A 26,292-nucleotide genomic window follows, 5' to 3' on the forward strand; every position below is an offset into this window, starting at 1 on the left:
AATAAACCTTTATGACCTAAGCAGTACAGTAATCATGTAACTTTCAGTTCTTTGCATTCATTCACCTTGTAACTGTATTCTTAGCCCCATTATGTTTTGAAAATGGAATTATAGATTATTTCATGGAGTATGAATAGTGGAGTCCTGAGCAGCCGTCTGGCTTTTTTAATATAAAAGGCTCTCTGCCAACATAGTTTCAATGACTGGATTTTTAAAGTCCCAACTCTCTAATGTCTAGAACTGCTCTATTTAATACATAGCCTGGTGTGCCTATTGAGCACTTGAAATGTGTCTAGTCCAAATCAATATGTACTAAACATGCACACCAGATTTCAAAGACTAGTAAAAACTAGTTTTATATTAAAAATTAATAATTTTACATTGATTTATAATTGAAATGATATTTGGGTATATTGGGTTAGAGTAAAATACATTATTAATATTAATTTCACCTTTATAAATTTTACTCTATTAAAAATATGGCTACCAGGAAATTTAAAATTATTTATGTGACCTGCATTATATTTCTATTGGATAGTGTAGCTCTATCTCTATTTCTAGAAATCAAATATCACGCCTATCAGTGGAAAGAAAGCTACGTGATACTCTGTTTCATAAAGGAGTTAACACTTCTCTGTAGCCTTCCAGCAAATGTATACATTCTTTCCCTCCAAGGGTACTTGGACTGCTGGAGTCCACTGAAATGGTTCTTATTTCACTGGTGAAAACCTTCAGCCTCTGAGGAAAAGTGTTTAGAATATATTCACTGCATTCAGAAACTCATTCACTAAAATGCTAAAACAAATCCCAGCAGGGAGATGTAGTACCAAATGACATTTTCTTTAAATAGTATGTTTGTAACAATCTTCCTTTTCCCCTGTGTAGGTGATGAAATCGGAATGCTAGAGGACATGGCTGTTGGCATTTCAGATTTGAAGAAAGTCGCATTTAAAATAATTGAAGCCAAATCCAATGATGTCTTGCCAGTTATAACAGGAAGGCGGTAAGTGGCACCCATTTCCTTGAGACCAAGCTTTGTTAGATATTTGTCTTAACTCCTTATAAAGGAGCCAAGGAAAATTAAGGTTTGGTTTGGAAAATTTTCTTTTGTTCCTTTTTCCCTGTTTGGTGGAGAAATGAATGTAAGTGACATAATGGGGAAGATCTTGAAAAACTTCTAGAAGGCTCATGAATATTTATATATTTGTATGGTAGTGAGGTGAGCATGGTAATGCTCCCCCATGAAATATGAGGCATTCAAAAGAATAGTAGGCGTGAGAAGAACATTTTTCTCTTTATTACTATCTAGTCCAAAGCTCTGGGTGTTTTTACTTTTGCTGGAATAATTTGGTTAATGGCGTCATAATTCTTGAAATGACTTTATATTAAATTCTGTTGAAAGCAGCAACATTTTAGAAAAGATCTATTTCTGTGTCAGGGACATATACCATTTTTCTTAATTATTTTTGACAATTCACCCAGAGACTGAAATTTCCGAGAATGGTTTTAAATAAATAGCTTTGAAGGTCAGTGAATGATGGGCAAAATATCAGAAATAATTAAGAAAAATGATGGAGCATAGAATAGACCTCCAACAGAAGAGTTACAGCCTATGGTAAATCATTTCAGTCAGAAATCCACCAAATTGTAACCATTCTGACATTCGCGCTTTTAAATGCTACATGAGGACATATGAAATTTGAAACATTCTTAGATCACAATGAAAAACTATGAATGTGCTAAAGAGAAAGCCCTTTTCATGCTGGAGAGAGATGGAGAAGAAAGTAAGGATAAAAGTTCAAACTAAACTTGCTTTCTTGTGTATAGTAAACATATGATGGTTATTTTAAACTTTGTATGAAGGATGCTCAGAGAAACATGATTGAATGAAAAGTGACTATTTCATATACATCAAGAAAAAATAACCTCATAAAACTAAATATTTCATCTGTGAGCTAGTGCTTAATTTTCCATGTACTGGAAGAAAGAATAAAATTGCCCATATACACACCTGGAAAATAGTACCACTCTGTATTATCAAAAGTGGGGATTATCAAAAGTGGGAAACTGATACTTCTATCACAATTGATACAGGAAGTTTCTCAGGCCATTTGGTATAGTAGAGTATGGATGCTTTTTCTGAGGGAGTTTGCAGGCTGTTTCTAAATTCAAAAGTTACAAATCAGATGTGAGTAGAACTCACAGAATATGCCAAAGTGAGCAGTCTGGCAAACCCTCTCTCCAAACGGCAACATTGCAATTGGACAGAATTCCCCAAAACAGCCATCTTGAGACGAAGGAAATAAGTCAAATGTGCACACAAACTTACAAATACTTATTAATGAAAAACCAGTGGACATTGGTTAAGGCACATGGTGTCCACGGCACTCCTGCCCAGAGTTGCTTCCCTAAAACCCAGCTTGGTCAGAGCAGTATTACTGGGGTAACAACAGGCTGAAGAGACCAGCAGTTTCACTTCCAGAGGGGGCTGACTTGATTTGGATTGGAAAGCAGAAAAAAACACACTCCTGAAAAGTTGTTGGAAACAGTGGTGATTTAGATAACAATTTCGTTCACAATAGCGTCAAAAAGAATAATTACATCAGACCAGATTTAACAAAGTACTCTAAGAATTGTACACAGAACACACAAAATCGTGCTTGGAGAAATTAATAAGATCCAATAAACAGAAAGACAGTCCGTGTTCCCAGATTAGGGTACTTGATATTGTTTAGATGGCAGTTCTCCACAAACCGATCTATAGATTCAGAGCAATTGCTTGCTAAATCCCAGTAGTCTTTTGTGCAGAAATTGGCAAGCTAAACCTAAAATTTGTATGGAAATGCAAAGGACCCAGAATTCCAAAAACAATTTTATAGAAGGACAAAAGAAGACTTACACTTTCTGATTTCAAAACTTAATATAAAACCACAATAATGGAGACCCTCTGGTACTGGCATAAGTATACACATACAGATCAATGGAACAGACTTGAGAGCCCAGATGTAAACTATTACCTTTAGGGTCAATTGATTTTTGACAAAGGTGCCAAAGTCATTCAACGGAGAATGCAGAGTCTTTTCAAAAACTGTCGCTGTGACAATTGGTATCCATACGCAGGAAAAGTCATTTAGAACCTCAATTTATGCCATACACAAAACTAACTCACAATGGATCATTGGTCTAAATGTAAGAGCTAAAACTATGAAACTTATAGGAGAAAATATTTGTAATTTGGGTTAGGGAAAGATTTCTTAGATACGACCCAAAATTCTAGATTCATAAAATACACAATTCCATAAATAGGATTTAATCAAAATTATAAACTTTTAAGGAGCAAAAATATCATTATATCATTAAGTAAATGAAAATGCAAGCTGATTGGGAAAATAAATACAAATCATTGATCTAATAAAAGGCTTACATCCAGAATATATAAAGAAATCTTACAACTCAGTAATTTGAGACAAAAGCCTAATTTAAAAATCGGCAAAGCATTTGAATAGATATTTTGCCAGATAAGATATATGAGTGGCTTATATGCCCATGGAAATATGGTCAGCGCCATCAGGCATTAGGAGAATGCAAATTAAAACCACTGTTAGATACCACTTCGCTCACAATGGAAATCGTCATAATCAAAAAGTCAGACAATAACAAGTGTTCGTGAGGATGTGGAAAACCTAGAACCCTCATACATTGCTGGTGGGCATGTAGAGTGGTGCTGCCACTTTGGAAACAGTTTAGCAGTTTCTTAAAAAGTTAAACCTAAAAGTACTATATGACCCTTAGGTATATATACCTAAGAGAAAATGAAATCATATGTCCACAGAAAAACTAATGTATGAATGTCGATGGCATTATTCATAATAGTCCAAATTGCAAACTATGCCAAGTAGCCATCAGCTTGTGAGTACATAGGCAAAATGTGGTATATCTACACAACAGAATGCTATAAATAGGAATAAAAAGGAATAAACTGCCAATACATGCTACAACATAATGACTTCAAAGTCATCACACTAAATGAAAAATGCTAGATACAAAAGCCTGCATACTATATGATTCTGTTTATGTGAAATAGGTAAAAAAGTAAAATCTGCCGAGACAGAAAATAGATCAGTGGTTTCCCAGGGCTGGTGGTGGGATTGGGGTGTGAATGCAAACAGGTATGAGGGATTGTTTTTAAGGTGATGGAAGCGTTCTGAAACTGGAGTATAGTCAGGATTGCACAAGTCTATCAATTTGCTAAGACTCTGAACTATGCACTTAAAATGCATGAGTTTATGCTGGTTCTATTTTAATAAAGCTGACAAAAAGTTACCGTAAAACATTATAAAATGTTTCACCTTCAGAGCAACCTTTACACATGGACAGACTCATTAATTCTTCTCATATTCTTGAAAGACTTGAAATAAATAAACATCAGCCCTGTCAGCCAGGCTTTTGTAAAGGGCACTGAGAGCAATTTGAAAAAGAAAAATAATGTGTCCATTCATCTGAGGGTAGTGCTCACACCCCTGCTTGCTGGATTCATGGTATTTCCTAGTTCTCTGGTTCGAAGCTCAGGTAAGAAACAAATCTGAGTCCATCATCCGGAGGAGTATGTGTCAGTATGGTTATACTAGAAAACTAAAAATATTTTTACAAAGAGACTCACTAATTGTCTGGTGCTTCTTTTCCCAATAACATGTATTACAATCCCAGCACTATATATAGCTCTAGAAACATGGATGTTCATAAATTCTGAGCAAAACTCTCTACATTTCAATACTCAGTTCACACCGCATCAGGAGATGTCAAGTTTAGGGGCACCTGGGTGGCTCAGTCAGTTAAGCAGCTGCCTGTGGCTGATGTCATGATCCCGGGGTTCTGGGATCGAGTCCCATGTCTGGCTCTCTGCTCAGCGAGGAGCCTGCTTCTCCCTCTCCCTCTGCCTGCTGCTCCCCCTGCTTGTGCTCTCTCTCTCTCTGTCAAATAAAAAATAAAAAATCTTTAAAAAAAAGATATCAAGTTTAAAAATGTACAAGCAGCTCTTCTTGTTGACCATGCTCTGTGAATCCTAACTTAAATTTTCAGCACTGAACATTAGGGGTAATTTTTAATGGAAATTTCCAATGAAAAAAAGCTGTTCCTGTGATATGCTAATGTTGCAAAAATGATCAGAAACCCCCAAAGGTTACATCTTAAGTAATGAAATCATTCCATTTCCATCAGGACATCACAAACAAGGAGGTTCATCAATAATAGTAACAATCAGGCCCTGCTCAAAAGTATCCTAAATGATTTGGTTTGTTAGTGTCCCTATATTGAAAAATCCATCATTAAATTACTTTTCTTATTCTTGAGACTGACTGGGTTTTAAAAATGAGTAAATCAAGAAAATAAATACTGAGTCTCTTATGCACGTGGCCCTGGTATACAAATGAACTAAACATTCTTCCTTTCCTAAAGGAACTCAGAGTAATGGAGAAACATTTTTAAAACTGTAAATAGTTCTTTATGCCAGGTAATTTAATAGTGAAGTGAACAAAATGATACCCCAATGAATTAATAACAGAAAATAAGCAAATAGCAGCCAACAACCTAAATCAGCTCTATATTCCAACTGTTTGTTTCTTTCCAGTGACTCTAACGTAACAATGAATGAAATAAGCTTCTTCTCTTTGTCCTCCGCTGTCCTCAGGGAACATTACGTGGTGGAAGTGAAGCTTCCAGCTCAGATGTTTGAGGCACTGCCTTTGCAGATTAAAGAGGGACAATTGCTCCATGTGTATCCAGTACTTTTTAATGTTGGAATCAATGAACAACAAACTCTTGCTGAGAGGTAAGCTTCAGGTAGAAAATTGACACTTCAGTTGTTCTTTTCCACTGTTATGGGTATGCTGAGCGATTCCCTAAGCTCCTGCACACGAAACTCAGATAGACTCATAGGTACATTTTCCTTTTTATCATACCAAGTCATTCGAGATGGCAAAGAGAAATATTCATATTTCAGGATTCCTGGCCCACATCAAATTTAAACGCGGCAAAGGAACGAGGAAAATATTGATGCCAATGCCAAATTATTTACATGGATTAACTTTCTTCACAGTTCCAAATACCGCGTGTGTGTACCCAATTTTAGCATCGTTTACATTCATATGTATTTCAGCATTGTAAACTCAGCCGATTGGGCCAAACTTTTCTGGACCTAAAACACTGTTATTTTTCCCTTTTATTTACAACAATAGTTGTTACTGGGGGAGGTTAGCACATCTTTTCATAATAACCTGCTTAGTCAAACAACAGACGATTGTACACAGTCCTGTGAGTTACTGTCAAAAACACTTTTTTGTATCTTACATGGTTCAATTGTAGAGATTATTGAAAATGTGAATAAGACTTAAAGTTCATAGAATACATTTTTAAGAGATTCTGGAGAAAGAAGTCGCTATCCTGCTGTGAGGCCTGGCTGGAGAAGATGGGCAGACCTTTTGGAGAGTTTGATAGTCTTCCGTATTTAAAATGCTTCTTGTCCATAATTCACTCTCCAAATGTGTCCTTCCCCCATAGGTATCAGTTAAAAAGCGCCCAACATATTCTTTGCCATGACTTGATAAGTCTGTGTTAAATCTGTACCGATGTCTTTTACTAAATTAAAAATGCCACTACAGTTATGTCCTCCTGAATTTCAGTGATGGTCAAGGTGCCTGTTTTTATCTATTCTCTTCCAGTGGTTTTTCCTTCTCTCCCTCTTATCCAAAAGGTATTTCCTGGACAGCATAGGTTTTCATAATTCTCACTTGTCAGTTACAAAATTAGGGGGCACCTTTGTATTTCATGTTTAATTTCAAATTGTGTAGAAGCCATAAATCTCTTTTCTTATAGTATGCATAAATCAGAATATTATTTTATTCACTGTGTTGTACAAGAAGTTTACTTTAATCATTGAGCACTTTTCCACATCAATACCTAAAGTGAGATTATAGTCCAGTCATCCGAACATATGTGCCTCACAGCAAGTCCAATGGTTGAGGTAAATGATATTTATGAACATAAATTGGTCAATTTGGAGGAAAAAAAACAGCACAGTACTTTCAATTAATTGTCTCTTCTTTAATATACTAGATTACAGAGTGTTTTGGGTTTGACTTAATAAGTTAAGGCCTGTGAGTGTGGTCTTGAAAGAGACATGAGAGTCCCCATTTACAGACTTTTCAAGGAAGAGTTAGCATTGTAGTTACCATTGTATTTTCAAGCCCTCTAAACTAGGTTAGATTGCATCATTTATGTCATTGTGACTGTTTCATTTGTCAGTCATTTTATTTTAAAAAATCCCTTCTCATGGGGCGCCTGGGTGGCTCAGTCATTTAAGCCTCTGACTCTTGATTTCGGCTCAGGTCATGATCTCAGGGTTGTGGGACTGAGCCCTGTGTCAGGCTCCATGCTGAGCGCGGAGCCTACTTAAGATTCTCTCTCTCTCCCTCTCCTTCTGCCCCTCCCCCCACTAGTACTCTCTCAGGAAAAAATAAATGAATGAATAAATAAATAAATATAAAAAACAAAAGGTCCCTTCCTTTCCTTTTCTCTTCTCTCTCTGGCATATTCTATCTATGTGTCTGTGTGTGTATATACTTTTTTTTTTCCTATCTGGAAGCTATAAAGACACTTAAGACTTGAAAAGGAGACAAAATGGCAAAGTGGAAAAAAATTCAAAGAGAAGCAGGAAGGCTGGCACTCTGATATCAGCCAACTACTGATCTGAGTATATCACTTCCTCTCTGTTCTCTGAACCTTATTTCTCTGATTCTGAATTTTGAGCTTTACCGGGCAACGTGTATAAGTTAGGTATGCTATGTAATCCAGTTGTAATATTTTACTACATATTTACCCATTGCCAAAATGTATGTTATGTGTATCCGTTCTTAATTTAGTACTAATTACTCTGGGTTACCTTAACAAAATACATCAGACTAGGTGGCTTAAACAACAGAAATGTATAGCTCATAGTACCAGAGGCTGAGAATTCCAAGGCCAAAGTTCTAGCCAATTTAGTTTCTGGTGAGAGCTCTCTTTGAGTTTTTCTCTGTGTGCTCACTTGACTTCTTTTTTGTATACACAGAGATAGCGAGCTCTCTGGTGTCTCTTTTTATAAGGACACACTAATCCTACTGCATTAGGGCCCCACTCTCATGACCTTTAGTTACTTCTTTAGAGGCTTCATCTCCAAACATAGCCACTGGAGGTTGGGGCTTCAAAATGTGATTTTGGGGGGAGGACACAAACATGTAATCCATAACAATGACGTTACTTCAGCAAGGATAATATTTTTAAAATACCTTTTGATTATAATCTCTGAAAAAGTTTTAAGAGTATATTTCAGAGTTTAGAGAAACTGTCCTGTAGATTTTCCTGGTTCTACATTCCTATTCTCCAAGTTTAACTCAGTATAGATATTGAACACTGACCTTGCACCAGGCACTACTCTGTCAAGCTGTGGGACACAGGGAGCATGCAGTGTAACAAGATAAATGGATATGATCCCTGTCCTAAAAAAAACTTACCATCCCATAAGGAAGCCAGATCAACAAATAATACGTTACAGTTTGACTCATGCAATAGGCAAAGATGTGGAAGGGGCAGAAATAATGGAGGAAAGGAAGTGATTCACAGATGGGAGAGGAATTCATCAGGGAGCTTTCATGGAGTAGATGAGCCTCTCATAAAGCCTGAAGGATGAATTGATCAAGCAGACAAGGAAGATAAGACATTCTAGTTAGAGGGAAAATAGCATGTAGAAAGTCCCAAAGGCATCAATATGCTGCTGGTGAGGGAGAAGAGGGTAACTACATTCCCACAAGGGTTTTTGGAAGCCTTTGTGGAGAAGTTAGATGTGAAACTAAGGAGATTAGACTTGGTCATTACAGAGAGAGGAGAAGCAGTGAAGCTTAGTAAGCTGATGTGAAGAAAGGTATCAGAATCACTTCTCCAACATTTCATTTATTGCACATGCAGCTCCTGGCACATAGTCAATGTTAAATAAATATTTGTTGAATGAATGAATGATCTGACCATGGTGTAGAGGGTAGACTGGAAGGGAAGGAGACTGAAGGCACAGTGCTAGGGTATTTGGGAGGCTCTATATCCAGTCTAGAGTGGATATACTTAAACGCCTAATATATAATGACAGTGTTAAAGAAAAAGAAGGAAAGTCTGCCAGACATGTGAAAAGATCAATGAATAGTGAATGGGGTGGCAAAAAGGGAAGAAATCCAAAAGAGTGCCTAGACTTTAACCTGAGTTAATGCAGAATATTGGGGACCTGTTTAATTCTAAACAAAAGGAGGAGGTGGTTTCAGTTTGGGCTTATGTTGCGTTTGAAATGGGGTGGGATAATTCACACTGAACTTTTCAGCTGATATCTAGAAATACAGATTTGGATGGAGATACATATTAGAAGCCATTTACATATGATCCTTTTATAGAGGCACACCTTGACCATAAGTTTAAATCTGGAAAATGCTTAAAGAAAACACAAGGTTAGTGATACACAGGTAGAGTTTTGTGGTGAAGAGGCAGAAGAGCACCAATACAGAGGCTGTCAGCCTTCATGGTGTGGACAGAAAATTAATGTTGGGGGCGCCTGGGTGGCTCAGTTGGTTAAACGTCTTACTCTTGATTTTGGCTCAGGTCATGACCCTCGGGCATCAGAGTGAACCCCGCATTGGGCTCCGTGCTGGGTGTGGAGCCTGCTTGAGATTTTCTCTCTCCTTCTCTTTCTGCCCCTCCCCTGTCTCTCTCTCTGTCTCTGTCTCTGTCTCTCTCTCCCTCCCCTCTCCCTCCCTCTCTAAAAAAAAAAAAAATAGAAAAAGAAGTGTTGACAGAAGTAAACCACTCTCTAGAGATTGTAGGGGTCTACATGTGCCTACAGCAACTGACAGTGGACACAAGACTGTATGCAGCCGAGTGTCTGCTTTTGATGTTCAGGACCCTCCTCCAGCTGTCATGAGTGAAGAGGAAGATTCGAGGAATGAAAAAGAAGAGGCGGGGTTTTTTTCACTTTAGAAATACAGCCCTGCAGGGGCGGGGAACCTCACATTAACTACATAACAACTATGCACAAGCACAGGAGCTGGTGTTATAGATTAGGTTTTTCATCCAGTTTGCATTTGATGATTGTGAAAATAGTTTGGTGTGTGAAAAGGGATTGGTGGGGTCAGGGCCAGTGGAGACTGGAAAGTGTTTAAATAACCACTGTGCAATGTCGCTTAAGAAAAAGACTCCTTTAGGGAAACTCTTGCTGTCTACCTAAAAAGGAGAGGTAAAAAGTGTTGCTTTCAGGACCTTCTTTATAACCTCTAATTGTGTTCTTTGTTCTGTTTTTTAGGTTTGGCGATGTCTCTTTGCAGGAAAGTATTAATCAGGAAAATTTTGAACTTCTAAAAGAATATTACATGACATTTATAGAAAAGATGCCACCTGATTGTAAGTATGCCAGTTTCAGAAAGCGACAATAATAATTTCTTTTTTTAAAAAAGATTTATTTATTTATTTATTTGAGAGAGAGAATAAGATAGAGAGAGAGAGCACGAGAGGAGGGAGGGTCAGAGGGAGAATCAGACTCCCTGCCGAGCAGGGAGCCCGATGTGGGACTCGATCCCCAGACTCCAGGATCATGACCCGAGCCGAAGGCAGTCGCTTAACCGACTGAGCCACCCAGGCGCCCAACAATAATAATTTCTTGATTATAAATTCTCAGGACAGGTCAGACATAGAGGTCAATGAGAAAGACGCATGGGGTAAGGATGGGAGAGCAACTCTGAAATTATCTGAACCAAGGATTGCCAAGGTGGCATGGCTGACACCTGCCTTTACTGCCTTGATTGCGCTCTTGATGTCCTGTTGCTCATGCTAGGACATTAATTTCAGTGCCACTGAAAAAACCAAAAATCTAAAAATAAGGAACTTCTACTTGGAAATCTCAATTGAGTCTGGTAAAAATTTTATATAATTCTTAACCATGTAAAAGACTTTAATAAGTATTTTAACTTTCTGATTTAGAATCTGTATCAGATAGATTGCACATATACAAGGAGAAAATCAGATAGAATACAAGTTGATACAGCTAATAAAAAGTGATATGGAAGAAGGAATAATTTATTGAATATAGTGATTGCGATATTTATATGAAACTGTTAAGGCATCCAAGCCTATAGAAAGGTATTTTACACTTCGGAAAATTTTTTTTTTAGGTCATTGTTCAGTTCTTTTTTCCACAAAATTAAGCACATAACATTTGAGCAGTTCAAAACCAGAGAATCAAAAATGTGTTTAGAGTTCATCGATAAGCAATATAAATATGTTGAAATATTGAGATATTTACAATGATAAGAAACTTGGTTTTAATAAAGTAGTAAATATTTTCATATTTTAACCAAAAGCTGTAATAAAAGTCTACCTGTCATCTACTCACTGGCAATTTGTTCACTGATCTGAACTTAATCTGAAATACCTTCAGTGGCAGAGTGTTTAGGACTTTTCATAAACCAATGAATCTTGCATCAAAATATTACAATGGTATATGCAAGTTCAAGTGTGGATAGTTAGAAAACTTCACCTGCAGGTTTTTTTTTTCTGCTTGTGGTTTTTATATTATTTTATTTCACATAAAATATTATTTTTATGCCAAAATGAAGTTAAGTGCAGAGAGACTTCTTGGCAGCCAGTGTGCTTGTGAATTCTAAATTTAATTACTTAAAAAGTTAATAATATAAACAAAACTATTCTGCATTAGTAACTAATGAAAAAAGTTTTATTTTAACTTGGATGTGGTAGATAATTTTTTTACAAGTGACCTAAAATTTGGATGGAAGTAATTCTCAGAATTCTTATAAACAACTCTATTTCTACCAGTCCTTTCAAGGTATGGTCATGGGACCAGCAGAATCAACATCACCTGGGAACCTGGTAGCAATGCAAATTCTCAAGCCTCTCTGCAGATCTATTGAGTTTGCCCTGTAATCTGTGTTTTAATAAACCTTCCACATGATTTCTAATCCATACTAATTTTTGTGAACCAATGATATGCCATCGTTACTCAAATTATATATTATATTTAAAAGTAGGTTGTTGGCAAAGTCTGTGAAGGACTTCAGTATTATATATTAAACAATTATGTCATCTTAAAAAGAAATATGTATAAGTCATGAGTTATTGCCTGAGATATGAAAAATCTCTACATTAAAAAAAAAAAACAAAAAACTCCCTACATTCAAGTCATTTAAACTCTTCCTAAGAACAAAAGTTTAAAAAACCTTATATAATATTCTGCTAATTAAATATAACTAAGTGTGTTTACAACTTGTAAATATACTTCATCCTTGAAAATAGAGTAGACTTTTGCATCAAACCAATTGTATTCCATTAGTTGGACAGTTGTTTTAACACACTGAGTTTTTCCTGATACTTTATTTCCTATTATGTCAACATATTTTTGAGACAACACTGTCATAGACTTGGCACAGAATTTTATGATATTACTTTGGTTGTTTTCCATAACAAAAGTCCAAACCTGATCTGTGTTATTATACTGACATATGTAGGGTTATACCTCATGCATAAATATTGTAGCCCAAAGCATCATTTGAGTTGCACTGCACTCCAGGAAGAAACTATAAAGCTTTATTAACAGTGTGAATAGAGGTTAAACTATTTGTAAAGGAGGGAAAAATTACCATGCTGGATCATACCCATAATCCATATAATCTATTATGTTTCTTTCACAGTGAAATTAAGGGATAATTTGTGTCAATGTTAAGAGGATAAATTTATCCTCTAAACTCAATGACTTTCACTTATTAATCCATTTTGGATGTGCTGTCCATTAATTTACTAACTCTTTCTTTATGATTTATGAATTAAATAGTTGAAATCTATATGTTTTTGAAGTAAAAAACTTTCCCTTTCTTCCCGAAAGAATTTTTTTTTTTTTACCTTAAGGGATGTCCCCTACTTTTGTGATATTAGGATTGAATGAATAAATCCATTTCAGCTGATTTGAGAAAACATACATGATAGGAGACTATCCATAAGTATGAGGAAAGAAGGATTAAAGAACCCACAAAAAATGGGAAATTGTTAGAGATTAGGGGTCATCAAACATTGCTATAGTTAAATGAGAAGGATTTCAGCCAAGACAAGGTAAACAAGAATTAACAAATGTGATGAAGAGAAAAAGATTCAAGAGAAGCTGTTGGATTTGGTGGTTATGAGCATTGATGACATTCCATGGAGTCGTTTACATAAAAACATGGAATGGAACCACATCAAAGTCATTTAAGAAGAGAACTTGTGTTGTATAAGCAGACAGCCAGAGCGAAAGCCACCCTCCCAGGAAAGTTTACAGTGACTTACAAAGAATGAAAATGCTGAAATCAGTAGAATCAAAGAAGAGGGTTTTTCTCCTTTGTTTCTTTTTAGTTTCATTTTCCAAGAGAAATGAAAATTTTTAAGATGTTGAAATTACAGGACAGTCGCGAGGGGCTAAGGATCTGCTCTGCACCCTGCCTAGATGTTCTACAGATGGGCTCAATGATAGGGCCCCTGGATCTAGCCAGAAAACCCATGAGGGGCCCCAAGAAAGAGCATAGGACTATGCCTCCCATATGATACAGACATAGAACTTTACTCCAGAGGGAAGAAGGATCATTCTGGCTTTTAGGAAAAGAAATCTGCCATGCCTGGCTGAAGCCCCTGTAACACCTGAAATCCAATACAAGGTCACAGATAATTCTTTAAGATTGGTGTTCTGAATATATAAGGTTTGGAAAGAGGCCAAGTGTAGTTTAGGCCTGCTGGTCCACCACTGTCTGTCAGGTCTTTCTGGTCCTTTGGTAGCTTCAGAGGAAAATGCCTCGAAAAGAGTTTTATCACAAGCACTATACTCACTTTAAAAATCAGATTAGTCATGGTTTTCCCTGATATCCTGTCAAATTCTTTTAACATTATTATTAAAACATAATTCTTTAACTATCATTTGTAAAAGCTGCACATGAGTGTCAAACACGTTTAGTTTAGTTTGCTGAGCTAAGATTTAGTTAACAGAGTGCAATTTATTTAAACCAAAATATTTCTGTGTCCTTTGAGCTTATATTTTCAGTTAATATTTTACATTTTTTTAGTATTTTTATTTATCTTACCTCTCATTTAAAAAAAATAGACCAAGGGAGCAAAGCTGGTTCAGTGAAGGATAAAATTAGAAAGAAAATTATAATATTAAAACTCAAAATAATGTGAAATATAAAAGTAACAGGACTCCATTAGGACAAGAAAACGTTCATATGAGAAGATTTCCCAGAAGTAGGTGAAAAAGAAAAGCTTAACTATGAATACAGTGTTGAATATCTAAAATCAGATTTTGTTAAGTCAGAAAATGAATCAACTCACCCTTCATATCTAATACTTTGTCTTTTAAAACTATTGCCATTATAGCCATTGAAAATTCAACAGGAGTTTTCAAACATAAGACAGAACTCTCTAGTAAATCTATAATTTTTTCTAGAACAAGTATATGGTAATAGTTTCCTGAGTAAAATTATTGATTTTGTTTCTCTAAGAAATGAAAAAACAAAAACAAAAACAAAACAAACAGCTACCAAGGTATCATTCGTAATTGTACTTTATGTAAAATAAACTTACAAGTGGATGCACAGCAGACTATTGCTAAGAAACAGACAACTAGCTACAATATTTACAACACATACTGTGCTCTGGAAGAAATCAGTACTAGGTCTTGGCAAACTTCTTTAGCTGATCACACTGTTGGACTTCCCACATGGCTCAATACCATAGAGTGTGGGAGGCCAGTGGCTGGCTCACAGGCTAACAGGTTACCTTGTGTTACAAATGGATAAAATCACTGAGGAGCAGCATATAAATCAGTCCTTGGAATATTGAGCATATGTCAGAGAGAAGAATCGCACCACATTTGCTCTGTTTATTAATGAAAATAAGGCTACTTAAATGGATATTTCCTTTAGTTAGTAATTATATTATGAACTCTGGTTGCAGACCAGAAAATATGTGATGTAATCAATACTGACAGCATCAACTGTGTGTGCCACATAGATGGGCAAGGCTCCATAAGCAAAATAAGGTGCATCTGAATATCAATCCACTTACTGTTTATTTACTTAAAATTGGAGGCCACGTGTGTTGACACTTGCAACATGGCTCAGTCATGCCACAAGTTTAAATGTGCTGCCTTTAGTTTTTCAGAACAAGTGATGGGTATTTCTGGCCCCTGCTTTTCAGAGCCCTCTATCCTTAGACTACCATCCATCCTGAGCCTGGCTCGCCAGACCTCAGCAGGCTCTGGAAATAATCTGAACTTATAAAATGAGAAATGACGTAAGGCAAATATCTCAAAAGACATTAACAAACACATGCACAGACATGGGAGTTGCACACACACACACACACACACATTGTCACACTCATGCACACACCCCACTAAATGCCTTCCAACAATCTGAGGTTTTTTTCATTTGACAGAGGGACTTTCTGATACAGGTTAAATATTTCCCAGGTTTTTAAGTAAACTTCTGGGGCACCTGGGTGGCTCAATCAGTTAAGTGGCTGACTCTGGATTTCAGCTCAGATCATGATCTCAGGGTCCTGGGATCGAGCCGCACATTGGGCTCCACGCTCAGTGGGGAGTCTGCTTCAGGATTCTTTCTCTCCCACTGCCCCTCCCCCTGCTTGCTTGCTTTCTCTCTCTTTCAACTAAATAATCTTAAAAAAATAAATTTCTGAATTAACTTTTTCCCCACATATAACAATACTAGATCTCTTCTGAATGATTTACATTAATATATATATATGATATTAATATTATATATACACTCTTTCTGAACATTAGGACAGCCTCTCAACATTTACAGAACAGTGACACAGAGGTTCATCTGTGGGTGAAAAAAATATTCTAAGACCCTCCCCCCATCACCTTTCTCCCTCCTCCCAATGTATCTTTTCACTCTGCTTCCTTTTTACTGTCCATAAACTTTAGGGATGAGGTCTGGAAATGCAAGAAGAAAGAGATTTACCATCACACAGGGTCAGGCAGAGAAGGGTATCTGAATTAGACATGTTGTGCTAGCCTAGGCTGTACTTCAGTAAAACAAAAAATAATAACCCCCAAATCCTTAGTAGCCATATCAGTCCTAGCCTAGTCAGGAAAACACATTTGAGGAATTTGCTGCAGAGCATTGATGATTGACATTTAAAAAGGGGGGGAGGAGAAATTAACCAGGGACCAACATAGCCACCCCGAGTTTAGCAATAGCAGGAAGCTGCTACTAGCCCAGGTGTTAAAGGGATTTAGGTCAGGGGCGCCTGGGTGGCTCAGTTGGTTAAGCTTCTGCCTTCAGCCCAGGTCATGATCCCGGGGTCCTGGGATCGAGCCCCACATCGGGCTCCCCCTGTTCTGCGAGGAGCCTGCTTCTCCCTCTGCTTCTGCCACTCCCCCTGCTTGTGCTCTCTCTCTCTCTGTCAAATAGATAAATAAAATCTTTAAAAAGGGGGAGGGGTACTTAGGCCAGATGTAGTGTCACCAGGGAACAATAACTAGGGCCACCCAGCTGTATCTTGGTTCTTGAGTGGGGTCTATCCAGTAGAAGCCGGGACCATGGACAGAGCAATTGCCCCCTGGGAACTGAAGCCCTGTGGAAGCCACGGATGGCCACTTAAGAAGCAGAGAGATGAGGGGAGAAACGAACTGGTTTCTGTCTCCCTCTTTCCTTTAACCTCCCTCTTAATCCTCACTTAATCGTGAGTCAGTGGGGCAGCAAGCAGCCTGAGGAACAAGGGTTTCCTGTGATACAGAGCCAAAGGAGAGACGGTACAGAGAGCTTACGAGAAGAAATCAGCAGTTGAGCTGACCAAGGCAGTGTGCCCCTCTGCCCCTCAGCTCCTCTTCCTACCTTTTACCCAATGCAAGAATAATTTCAAACAATCCGTATCTGGACGTGCGCTTAACAGCTTGTGTTTTAACAAGCCCTCCAGATGCTTGTGCTGTACAGTAAGATTTGAAAACCACTAGGTTAGACTTGTAAAATGTTATAGATTAGCTATCAAATTGTACATTTGTGTTTTGTGTTTCGTTTATACTCTAGACTTGAGTGTAAAAGAAAATGAAATTCCCAGAATATTGAAATGTTGTATCTTTTATTTATTGTTATTTAACAAACATTTATTGACCTAAGCGAAATGTGTGTATAAAGCAACTCAGCTGTAATCATGATTCTGGTCAATGTGAGATTACCTTGCTTTATTATGCCAGGCTAAATTAATGTGTCTAAGTTTCTCAAGTACAAGGAATAATCTATTATAGATTTTTGGCATTTCCAACAAACATGAAGATAAAAGAAGGTATAAGGTTCTTAACACATGAATGTTCTTCCAACAGGAACTATAAATTACTGCATAATTAATTTACTACTAATAATTTATGTTTTGCAGACATCTGATTTGATACCATTGACATGTCCAGATATACAAATGAAAAATCCAGTTACTCATCCAAATATTTTACTTATTTTCGTTCAAACATAATGTGTATTTGGAAACATTCAGATGGTTGAGGAAATTTTCGCATATTACCCATATGTTTGGCATTGCATAGACATTAAAGATGAGTAAAAGGTACTGGCAGTATAGGAGAAATTATTTTATAATGCAGAACTACCTTAAGGTTGGAAATGTTCCAGAAAGAACAGATAAGAGTGGAATTTAAAGATGACTAGCTGTCTCCAATTTGTATCTACCCATTTTTGTTTCTCTCCAGATCCACTCCAGTCAGCCTTTGGTCTACATAACTTTATTGACATTGGTTTTGTCAGGGTTTCTATATTGTTAAAGCCAATGTTCAATTCTCTGTACTCATCCTACTTGATCTAGTAATAGATTTGACATCATTATTTTTTCTCTCTTTCATCACTTGCTTCCAGGCCACCACACTTTTGTGTGATTGCTTCTACTCTCTGGCTGCTACTTTTCAACCTCCGTTCCTCATTATCTTTCTGACCTCCAAATGTTGGAGTGCCCCAGGATTTAGTCTATGGATATCTACTTTGCTGTTCTTGAACAGTCTCGTTGCTTTAAATACCATCATTCATTATTGACCTCCTCACCTACATCACCAGCCCATCTCTCTTCCCGGGTCTCATCCTGCTCTTCACCTCAAACTTTGTTCCTGATATGGCCTTAAAAACTTACCTTTCCTACAATCATCCCCATCTTAGTTTTTAATCAATTCTAGCTTTTTTTGTTGCATTGGCAAAAAAAAAAAATTGAAGTCACCCTTGACTCTTCTCTTTTTCTCACATCCCACTTTCAGTCCATCAGAAAATTTCAGTGGCTCTATTTCCCAAGAATGTACAACCAGTTCCTACCACCTGTCTTGCTACTGTTCTCTGCAAGCCCTTGTTATTCTCACTTTCAGATTATGGCAATAATGCCCTTCCAGTCTCTTTGTTTCCTCTCTCAACCTCACTGAGTTTTTATCACTGAAGCCAAAGTGATCTTTTAAAAAGGAAAATAAAATCATGTATCTTCTCAAACTCTTCCAATAGCCCGTATTTTTTTTTTGTGGACTGAAAAACCTAAGTTCTTACAATGGTCTCAAAGGCTCCCTGTAGGGCGCCTGGGTGGCTCAGTTGGTTAAGCGACTGCCTTCGGCTCAGGTCATGATCCTGGAGTCCCTGGGATCGAGTCCCGCATCGGGTTCCCTGCTCGGCAGGGAGTCTGCTTCGTCCTCTGACCCTCCCCCCTCTCATGTTCTTTCTCTCTTTCTCATTCTCTCTCTCTCAAATAAATGAATAAATAAAATCTTGAAGAATAAAAAAGGTTCCCTGTAATCTGGCAACGAATCTGCTCCTTGACTCTCCCCTTCTACCTCTCTCTCCCTCCCTTGCTTCATTCTGCCCCACACTGACCTCTTGCTGTTTCGTAGGACTTTTCCTTGGCCATTTCATCTGCCTTAAATGCTTTCCCGTTATATGAATCTTTCATTCATCTCCTTTAAGTCTTTCCCCAAATGTCACTTTCTTAGTGAGGCCTTTCTTGACTGCTCTCTTTACAGCTGCCATCTCCCCTGCCTGGTCCCCTTCTCCATAACATCTACCGTCCTCTAGTATACATGTCATTTACCTTGTTTGGCTCTATCTCCTCAGGATGGAAGCTCCATGAGGATAAGTCTCCTTGTCTATATTTTGACTATATTCCAGGTACCCAAAGCACTATCTGGCCCAGAGCTTATACTCCAAAAATATTTGTTGAATGATTGAATTAATGAGATAGATGAGGTCATTTAGTTGAATGTTTTAAAGAATCAGAGAAGAATTGGGATCTTGTAAATAATTTAGACTATTCCAAGGAATGCTATTTCTGTTAATAATTGTTGGGGAATAAAAAAGTTCTGTAGTCAAGTGGTTTTGGAATTCACATTATCACTTTGAAAGTTTTGAAAAGGCCTATAGCCTGGTCAGCAAACTTGTTATGTAAAGGACCAGAGAGTAAAGAATTCAGGCGCAGAGGGTCGGACGATGTCTGTTAAAACTGCTCAACTAGAGGCTGCCATTATAGTGCAAATTAAGCCATAGACAACATGTAAATTAATGAACATGGCTAAATTGTAATATAGTTGCATTTACAAAAAACTGACTGGGTTTAGGCTGCAAGTCATAATTTGCCAGTTCTGTTCTACAGTGTCTGAAGCTATTTAATTTTGTTGAAATAGCATTTTATTGCCATATATGTGTGTATGTATGAAATACTTATGAGCATCTTGCCAAATAAATGCTCCTCAGGACATATTTTAACAAATACTGGTCTAGTTCAACCTTATGTGAGGGGCTTGGGATCCAAGATAGATTTTATTAAGTTCATAAACCTGATGAGTGGGAGAACAGGGACTAAGTTGCATATTTCCTGACTCCCAGTTAAGTGTTCTTTTCACTTTTATAGTGCAGCTCTACCATTGCTGTAGATCTAAGGGCTCCTGATCTTCTTGATTTAAAATTGCAGATTTAAAAACATTTGAATATTTCCAACAGCACCTTTATTTTCTGTTTATAATTTCTACATGCTAATAATTACAAGTTTATTTTCAACTCATTGCAGAAGAAACTCTGACGTACTTACTTCTTCAAGTTTTTAATGCTCTCTGATGTTAAGAAAGATTAAGAGAATTTATTTTTCCTGATCTGTCTCTAGAAACACTCCTGTGACTTTTTGAAAGGAAAAGTGATACAAAACAGTATTCAGTTTTAGTTCTCCATGTGCAGGTAAAACCACAGACATAGACTTCTGGTGTCCAGTAACTTGTATACGAGATAGAAGCAACAAATCCAAACGACACCACAGATAACAAAGACAGACACACATACTCACATATGCCCATACGAATAGCCACCTCCCTCAGCATTGATTTCTGCATCTTCTATGTTACTTCAGGGTCCTCACAAATTAGATGCATCAATTTTTTTTTTTTTTTTTTTTGGCTAGCCTTATTCTGCTCTAATTTGTATAAGAAAAGTCTAAGATTAGTCTCTTAGTCATCCTTACATTTTTCTGCCTTCTTTCCTTCTCATGGGGCCTCTCCTGTCTGTTGACTAAGTAGACTAAGTCTTGCATGACAGATTCTACCACTTGTCAAAGATTGGCTGGACTCCCAGTAAACCAGCCTAGTAAGTCTGCATAAAATGGCATGAAATCAAAAGATACGAATTCAACAGAAAGCTCACTTAAGTGAATCACTTGATGTTTTGAATGCCTCCATTTCATTATCGACTAAATGAGAATTATTAATATGTATATGCCAGTACTTCAAAGTACATTCTACCATTATCTCACCAGAGAAAGGAAGTTAATTTTTCCAGTGTCAGTTTCTGTACTGAGAAGATGTCACATTGCACTTATGAATGTGAGAATGATGGATAAGATCATGACAGTGTGCACTTTGAGTTTCTCAAGAGACTTATATTTCTCCTGTGTACAAACAAGTCAACTTACTGATCCAGTTAAAATTGATCATAAAGCTCTTCCTATGGTTTGAACCAAACTGCCTCTTTTGTCCATTCAATATACTCTTCTGTCTCATCCATATTCCTTCAAATAGCTATCTATACTAACTTTAATGAATTGTTTTCATATAATCACTGCTTATCTGATAATCTCTTTTAAAAAACATATATTCCTTTGTGGAATACCCTGATAGAGATGAAATCCTGAAATCATCAGTATTAGGATAAGTTCGTTGGTCCCACAGTGAGGAGTAAGGTAGATATTAAAAATCTTAGGGCTCACCTTCCCTTTTGGAAATAAATATCACCTAAATTAATATGGTGATGACTCCAGTTACATCCAATAAGGAGCCTAACAATTAAAGGTAAATAAAAATTAGTTCCAACTTTTAATTAAATATCAAAGAGGAGACAACTAGCAACTTGTGATTTTACTTTTTAAATCCTTTTTCCAACTCTTTAATTCACTCTATTGAGCATGTCACTCTCTCAAATATTCACTACTTACTACTCTTACTATTACTATTCACTACTTACTATTCTGCTTTTCTCAACCACAAGTGCAAGCTCTTTGTTTCATTCTGGTTTACCTTTTCTCCCACCTTTATTTCTTCATGCTTCCAATTCCACACAACAAAACTCCAGATAAAGCAGAACTCATTTTAGATGTCAGGTAAGGGGGAGAAACTCAAGACTTAAAGACAAAATTATCTGTATCAGGTGGGTCAGAAAAGAGAAGTCTGGCAACATGGGTAGATTAATATATTTTTTTGCTATCAATAAATATATGAGAATCCCAGGTTATAAAACTAGAGCTCACTTCAAGTCAAAAAAGGGGCTATATGAATGGAATAAAATGTAGATCTTGTATTCTTATTACCTCTTTCTTTTTCATTTTGGAGCCTCCTAAAGCAGCTTTATTTCCATAATCTTCTTCCTCTACTTTACCTCATCTATAGCTTTCTTAATACCTCAAGAGTTCTTTATTTTATTCTATATATATGAAATATTCAAGATCTCATTCTTACTTGCCTCCAGGAGCCTAAAGAAGTCATGCCAAGACCTTGGCTATTGGGAAAAATCCCTATCTTCTCAACTGTCCCCCTGCTTTGTTTTGGCTATCATTCTGGCAATTTGGGAGTCAGTTCCTTCCATGTTATCAGAAAGTGGAGGAGCATGGAAGTGCTGAACTGTTATTTTCTGGAGATGGCCTTGTTATACATCTGCGTCTCTGTGCTGCCATTTGGCCTTGGCATATTTCACTGGCAGCCTGGCTCGTACATGGTCAGGGAGGTAGGGTACTGGAATTACCTCAAAAGCTGCTTCCCTTTCTGTCCTAAGCTTTGAGAAATCCGTTCATGCTTTGGTTTTCAGACTTTTTGTGTATAATGTGTGGTCTCAAGACTCAGGACTTTTCTTGCTATTGTTCTTGTCAGAGTAAAATACAGGGACTTGGAAGTTACGTTGGGAAAAAGAAAAGGCTGCCATTCACCTTCTTTCAGTGCTAAGGACCTAGGCCACTTACTTGAACACAGGCACGAGTATTCAAGCAGTACAACCGGGTTCATAAGAAGACTGAGCTGGGGGGGGCGGGGTTAGGGGCTCCAGGGTAGTTCAGCTAGTTAAGCTTCTGACTCTTGATTTCAGCTCAGGTCATGATCTCAGGGTCATGAGATCGAGCCCCACATCAGGCTCTGGGCTGAGCTTGGAGTCTGCTTAAGATTCTCTCTCTACCCCTCCCCTGCTCATGCTCTCTCTCTCTCTCTAAAAAAAAAAAAAAAGACTGAGCTGGGAAATCTGTGTCAAGCTGCTTTTCATACTCAAATTTTCTACTATCTGTGCATAAAACTATCTCAGGTATCTGAGGAAAGTAAGTTATTGAGAGTCATCTACCTACAAACCGTCCCCCAACCCTTTGATATGACTTGAAACTGTGGAGATTCAGAAATCAATCATGACTGTTTTCTTAAAAAAAATGAAAATAGGAAAAAAAATATTAATATGTTATAATTCTACTCTCCTCCCTGCACACCAGATTCCATAGCCTTCAGTGTAAAATAGCGAGTAAGGAAATTCCTAAAGAATTTTTAACACATTGCTTTTAATATATTTTAACAATTACTTTTAAAAGTTTGTCTTTTCATTTGCTATGGGTGATGCAACCGTGAAATTCATTTAAAAAAAAAACAAAGTGTGTAGGTTCAAAAATATTATTCAGCTTTGTTCAGGTGGGGAGTTTGATATTTGATTTTTTATATTGCCTTTTCCGTAAATTGTTAAGTTGGAAATACAATTTAAATAAAGCCAGTTTCACTGGGGCTTTTTTCTATATTTTTCAAGATTTTACAGCATCTGAAAGCACATAATTTCCAATTTTAAGACCTCTCAATGGTTTTCACCTAATTGAATTTGTTTGCTTGCTAGTACATTTAACTATAATTATTTCAGAATTAATTATAGATAAGATTTGATATCACAGAATATAGCATTAACCAAGGTGGACTGTGAAAGTACTGTTCTTTATATGTTCATTTTTCATACTTAGAGGTACAGGCCCTTCTAACTTGTTTCTTTTTTTTCTTTGTAGTTGTTCTGATTATTACTAGGTAACAAATTATTCCAAATTTACTGATATAAAAATCAGCATCTTATTTGTGCTCACAGATTCTGTGGGTTAGGTGTTCAGATAGAACATGTAGGGATGGTTTATATCCACTCCATGACATCTGGGACCTCCACTGGAAAGAAGATTGGCAGGGATGGGGAAGAGGTCACTTAAATGACTAGGAACTGGAGTCCTCTGCAAGCTTCTGCACTCACATGCTGGCACCTGGGCCATGCTGACTCAAGGGCTGGACTTGGCTGAAACCATTGAGTGGAGTACCTAAATAGGAGCCTCCATGTGGTTGGACTTCTCCCAGCAAAGTGCCTTGGTTCTTACAGGGAACATCTCAAGGGAATACAGACAGCCAAGTTCCAAGAGAATCAGACAATAGCAGCATAGTCATTTATGACCTGACCTCGAAAGTGATGTAGCATCACTTCTGCCATACTCTGTTAGTCAAGACAGTCACAAGCCCACCCACATTCCAGGGGAAAGTACATAGACTCCACCTCTCAATAGAGGGAGTGTCAAAAAATGTGGAGCCATGTCTTAAGTCCATCACTGTAGAAGTGATTGATGTGTTGCTTTCCAGAGACATTCTTACTTATTTGTCTTTTTCTCACCTCTAAAGCAACAATACACATTTGCAATAAGGCTGGCCAATGTTAAAAATGCCTATATAGAGGCGCCTGGGTGGCTCAGTCAGTTAAGCGTCTGCCTTTGGATCAGGTCAATGATCCCAGAGTCCTGGGATAGAGCCCCACGTCAGGCTCCCCACTCAGGGGGGAGAGTCTGCTCCCCCCCCTTGCTCGTGCTCTCTCTCTCTCTCAAATAAATAAATAAATCTTTTAAAAAAACGCCCATATAACCGTGTGTTTCACCTTAGCATGTTTTTTATTGCCAAGGACAGAAACCCTGACTCAAACTGGCTTGAACAAGAGACTTTATTAACAAAACTGAAAATTCCAATGGTAAGGCAGGGCAACCCTTCAAGGGAAAGTTGTTTCATTGGCTTAGCAGTATTGAAAAGACACTTTCCAGCCCTACTTCATCACTCAGCCACTCTTTTTTTTTTTTTTAGTCTTTTTTATTGTTATGTTAATCACCATATATTACATCATTAGTTTTTGATGCAGTGTTCCATGATTCATTGTTTGTTCATAACACCCAGTGCTCCATGCAGAACGTGCCCTCCTCAATACCCATCACCAGGCTAACCCATCCCCCTACCCCCCTCCCCTCTAGAACCCTCAGTTTGTTTTTCAGAGTCCATCATCTCTCATGGTTCATCTCCCCCTCTGACATATTCCCCTTTTCTTCCTCTCCTGTTATCTTCTTCTTTTTCTTTTTTCTTAAAATATGTTGCATTATTTGTTTCAGAAGTACAGATCTGTGATTCAACAGTCTTCCACAATTCACAGCACTCACTGTAGCACATACCCTCCCCAGTGTCTATCACCCAGCCACCCCATCCCTCCCACCCCCAACCACTCCAGTAACACTCAGTTTGTTTCCTGAGATTAAGAATTCCTCATATCAGTGAGGTCATGTGATACATGTCTTTCTCTGATTGACTTATTTCACTCAGCATAACACCCTCCAGTTCCATCCACGTCGTTGCAAATGGCAAGATCTCATTCCTTTTGATGGCTGCATAATATTCCATTGTGTATATATACCACATCTTCTTTATCCATTCATCTGTAGATGGGCATCTTCACTCAGCCACTCTTAATGTTGACGTTATCCTACATTGGGCCGTCTCTTGACTAAAGGATGGTAGGCATGCTCAACTGCCTGCTCAAGCAAAGATAAAGAGGACTTTTCTTCCCTCTTCAACATCTGAGTCCTGAGTTTCACTCAGCAGGGGCAGGACAGGTCACTTGCCTACCCCTGAAATAATTGCTGAGGTCACAGTCAAGTTCTGAGTGGCTTCGTTTTCGATGCCCATCCCTGAACTTAGTCCTGACTTCCGGGGGACGGGATTACATCAGTTGGCTTCAGAGTGAGGGTATGATTGATCCCATGTAAATTTTGTGCCTGCCAGGAAGTGGGAAACAGGTGGAATAGGTGCTGGGAATTCAGCTTTCATTGCAGTTTCATCTTGGAACCCTCTCTGGCAACATAAAGTCATATGACCATGAGGTGATGAAGCTATTGCCTTGGCCTCATTAGCATCACAGATCAATCGGCTAAGAGTTTACAGTCCTATTCCTACTCACTTGTCGGCACCCCACCTTTGATTCAAGTCAATGTCATCTTAAAGAAATCCCATTTGACAGAACAAGGAGAAAACTGGTGTAAAAAGTGACTCTGAATTTGGCTATTCTGTGCCATTGGGGAGTGGTAAGAGACCAGTCACAGGGTTTGTGACGGTTTGTAATTCTGATCTTTGTGTGCACCTGTATGCACCTTACTTTGGATAAATTCTGAGTTTTGCCTGAGAAAGTTGGCATCCTATCTGAGACTGTGAATGCTTTCTTAAGAGCTGCTAATGTCTTCCTCTTTCAGAGTTGACACAGAATTTAACAATGTAGGCACTTCTGCCAAGACTTTTATTAATTGTTTTCCACTTCAAGTCAATGAAGGATGGCAGGGTTATTGTCCTCATTTTTCAGTTGAGAA

At 37.7% G+C, this 26,292-nt stretch overlaps 1 protein-coding gene across 8 annotated transcripts in view; it reads left to right on the top strand.

Annotated features, from left to right (window-relative positions):
• The window catches only part of INPP4B (inositol polyphosphate-4-phosphatase type II B), an 842,030-nt gene that overhangs the window by 723,157 nt on the left and 92,581 nt on the right, over nt 1-26,292 (top strand). For all 8 annotated transcript variants that reach the window (XR_003608999.2, XM_028102335.2, XM_028102336.2 and 5 more), the window contains 3 exons: nt 886-1,003; nt 5,687-5,827; nt 10,370-10,467. Coding sequence is in view for 7 of the 8 variants with exons in the window: in XM_028102335.2 (XP_027958136.1) it covers nt 886-1,003; nt 5,687-5,827; nt 10,370-10,467 (357 nt within the window). In the remaining variant the exon portion in view is untranslated. The remainder of the gene's footprint in view (nt 1-885; nt 1,004-5,686; nt 5,828-10,369; nt 10,468-26,292) is intronic.

This window comes from Eumetopias jubatus, unplaced genomic scaffold (assembly GCF_037043125.1).
Source record: "Eumetopias jubatus isolate StellerSeaLion01/CBP00866 unplaced genomic scaffold, mEumJub1_p1.0 scaffold_2, whole genome shotgun sequence".
NCBI lineage: Eukaryota > Metazoa > Chordata > Mammalia > Carnivora > Otariidae > Eumetopias > Eumetopias jubatus.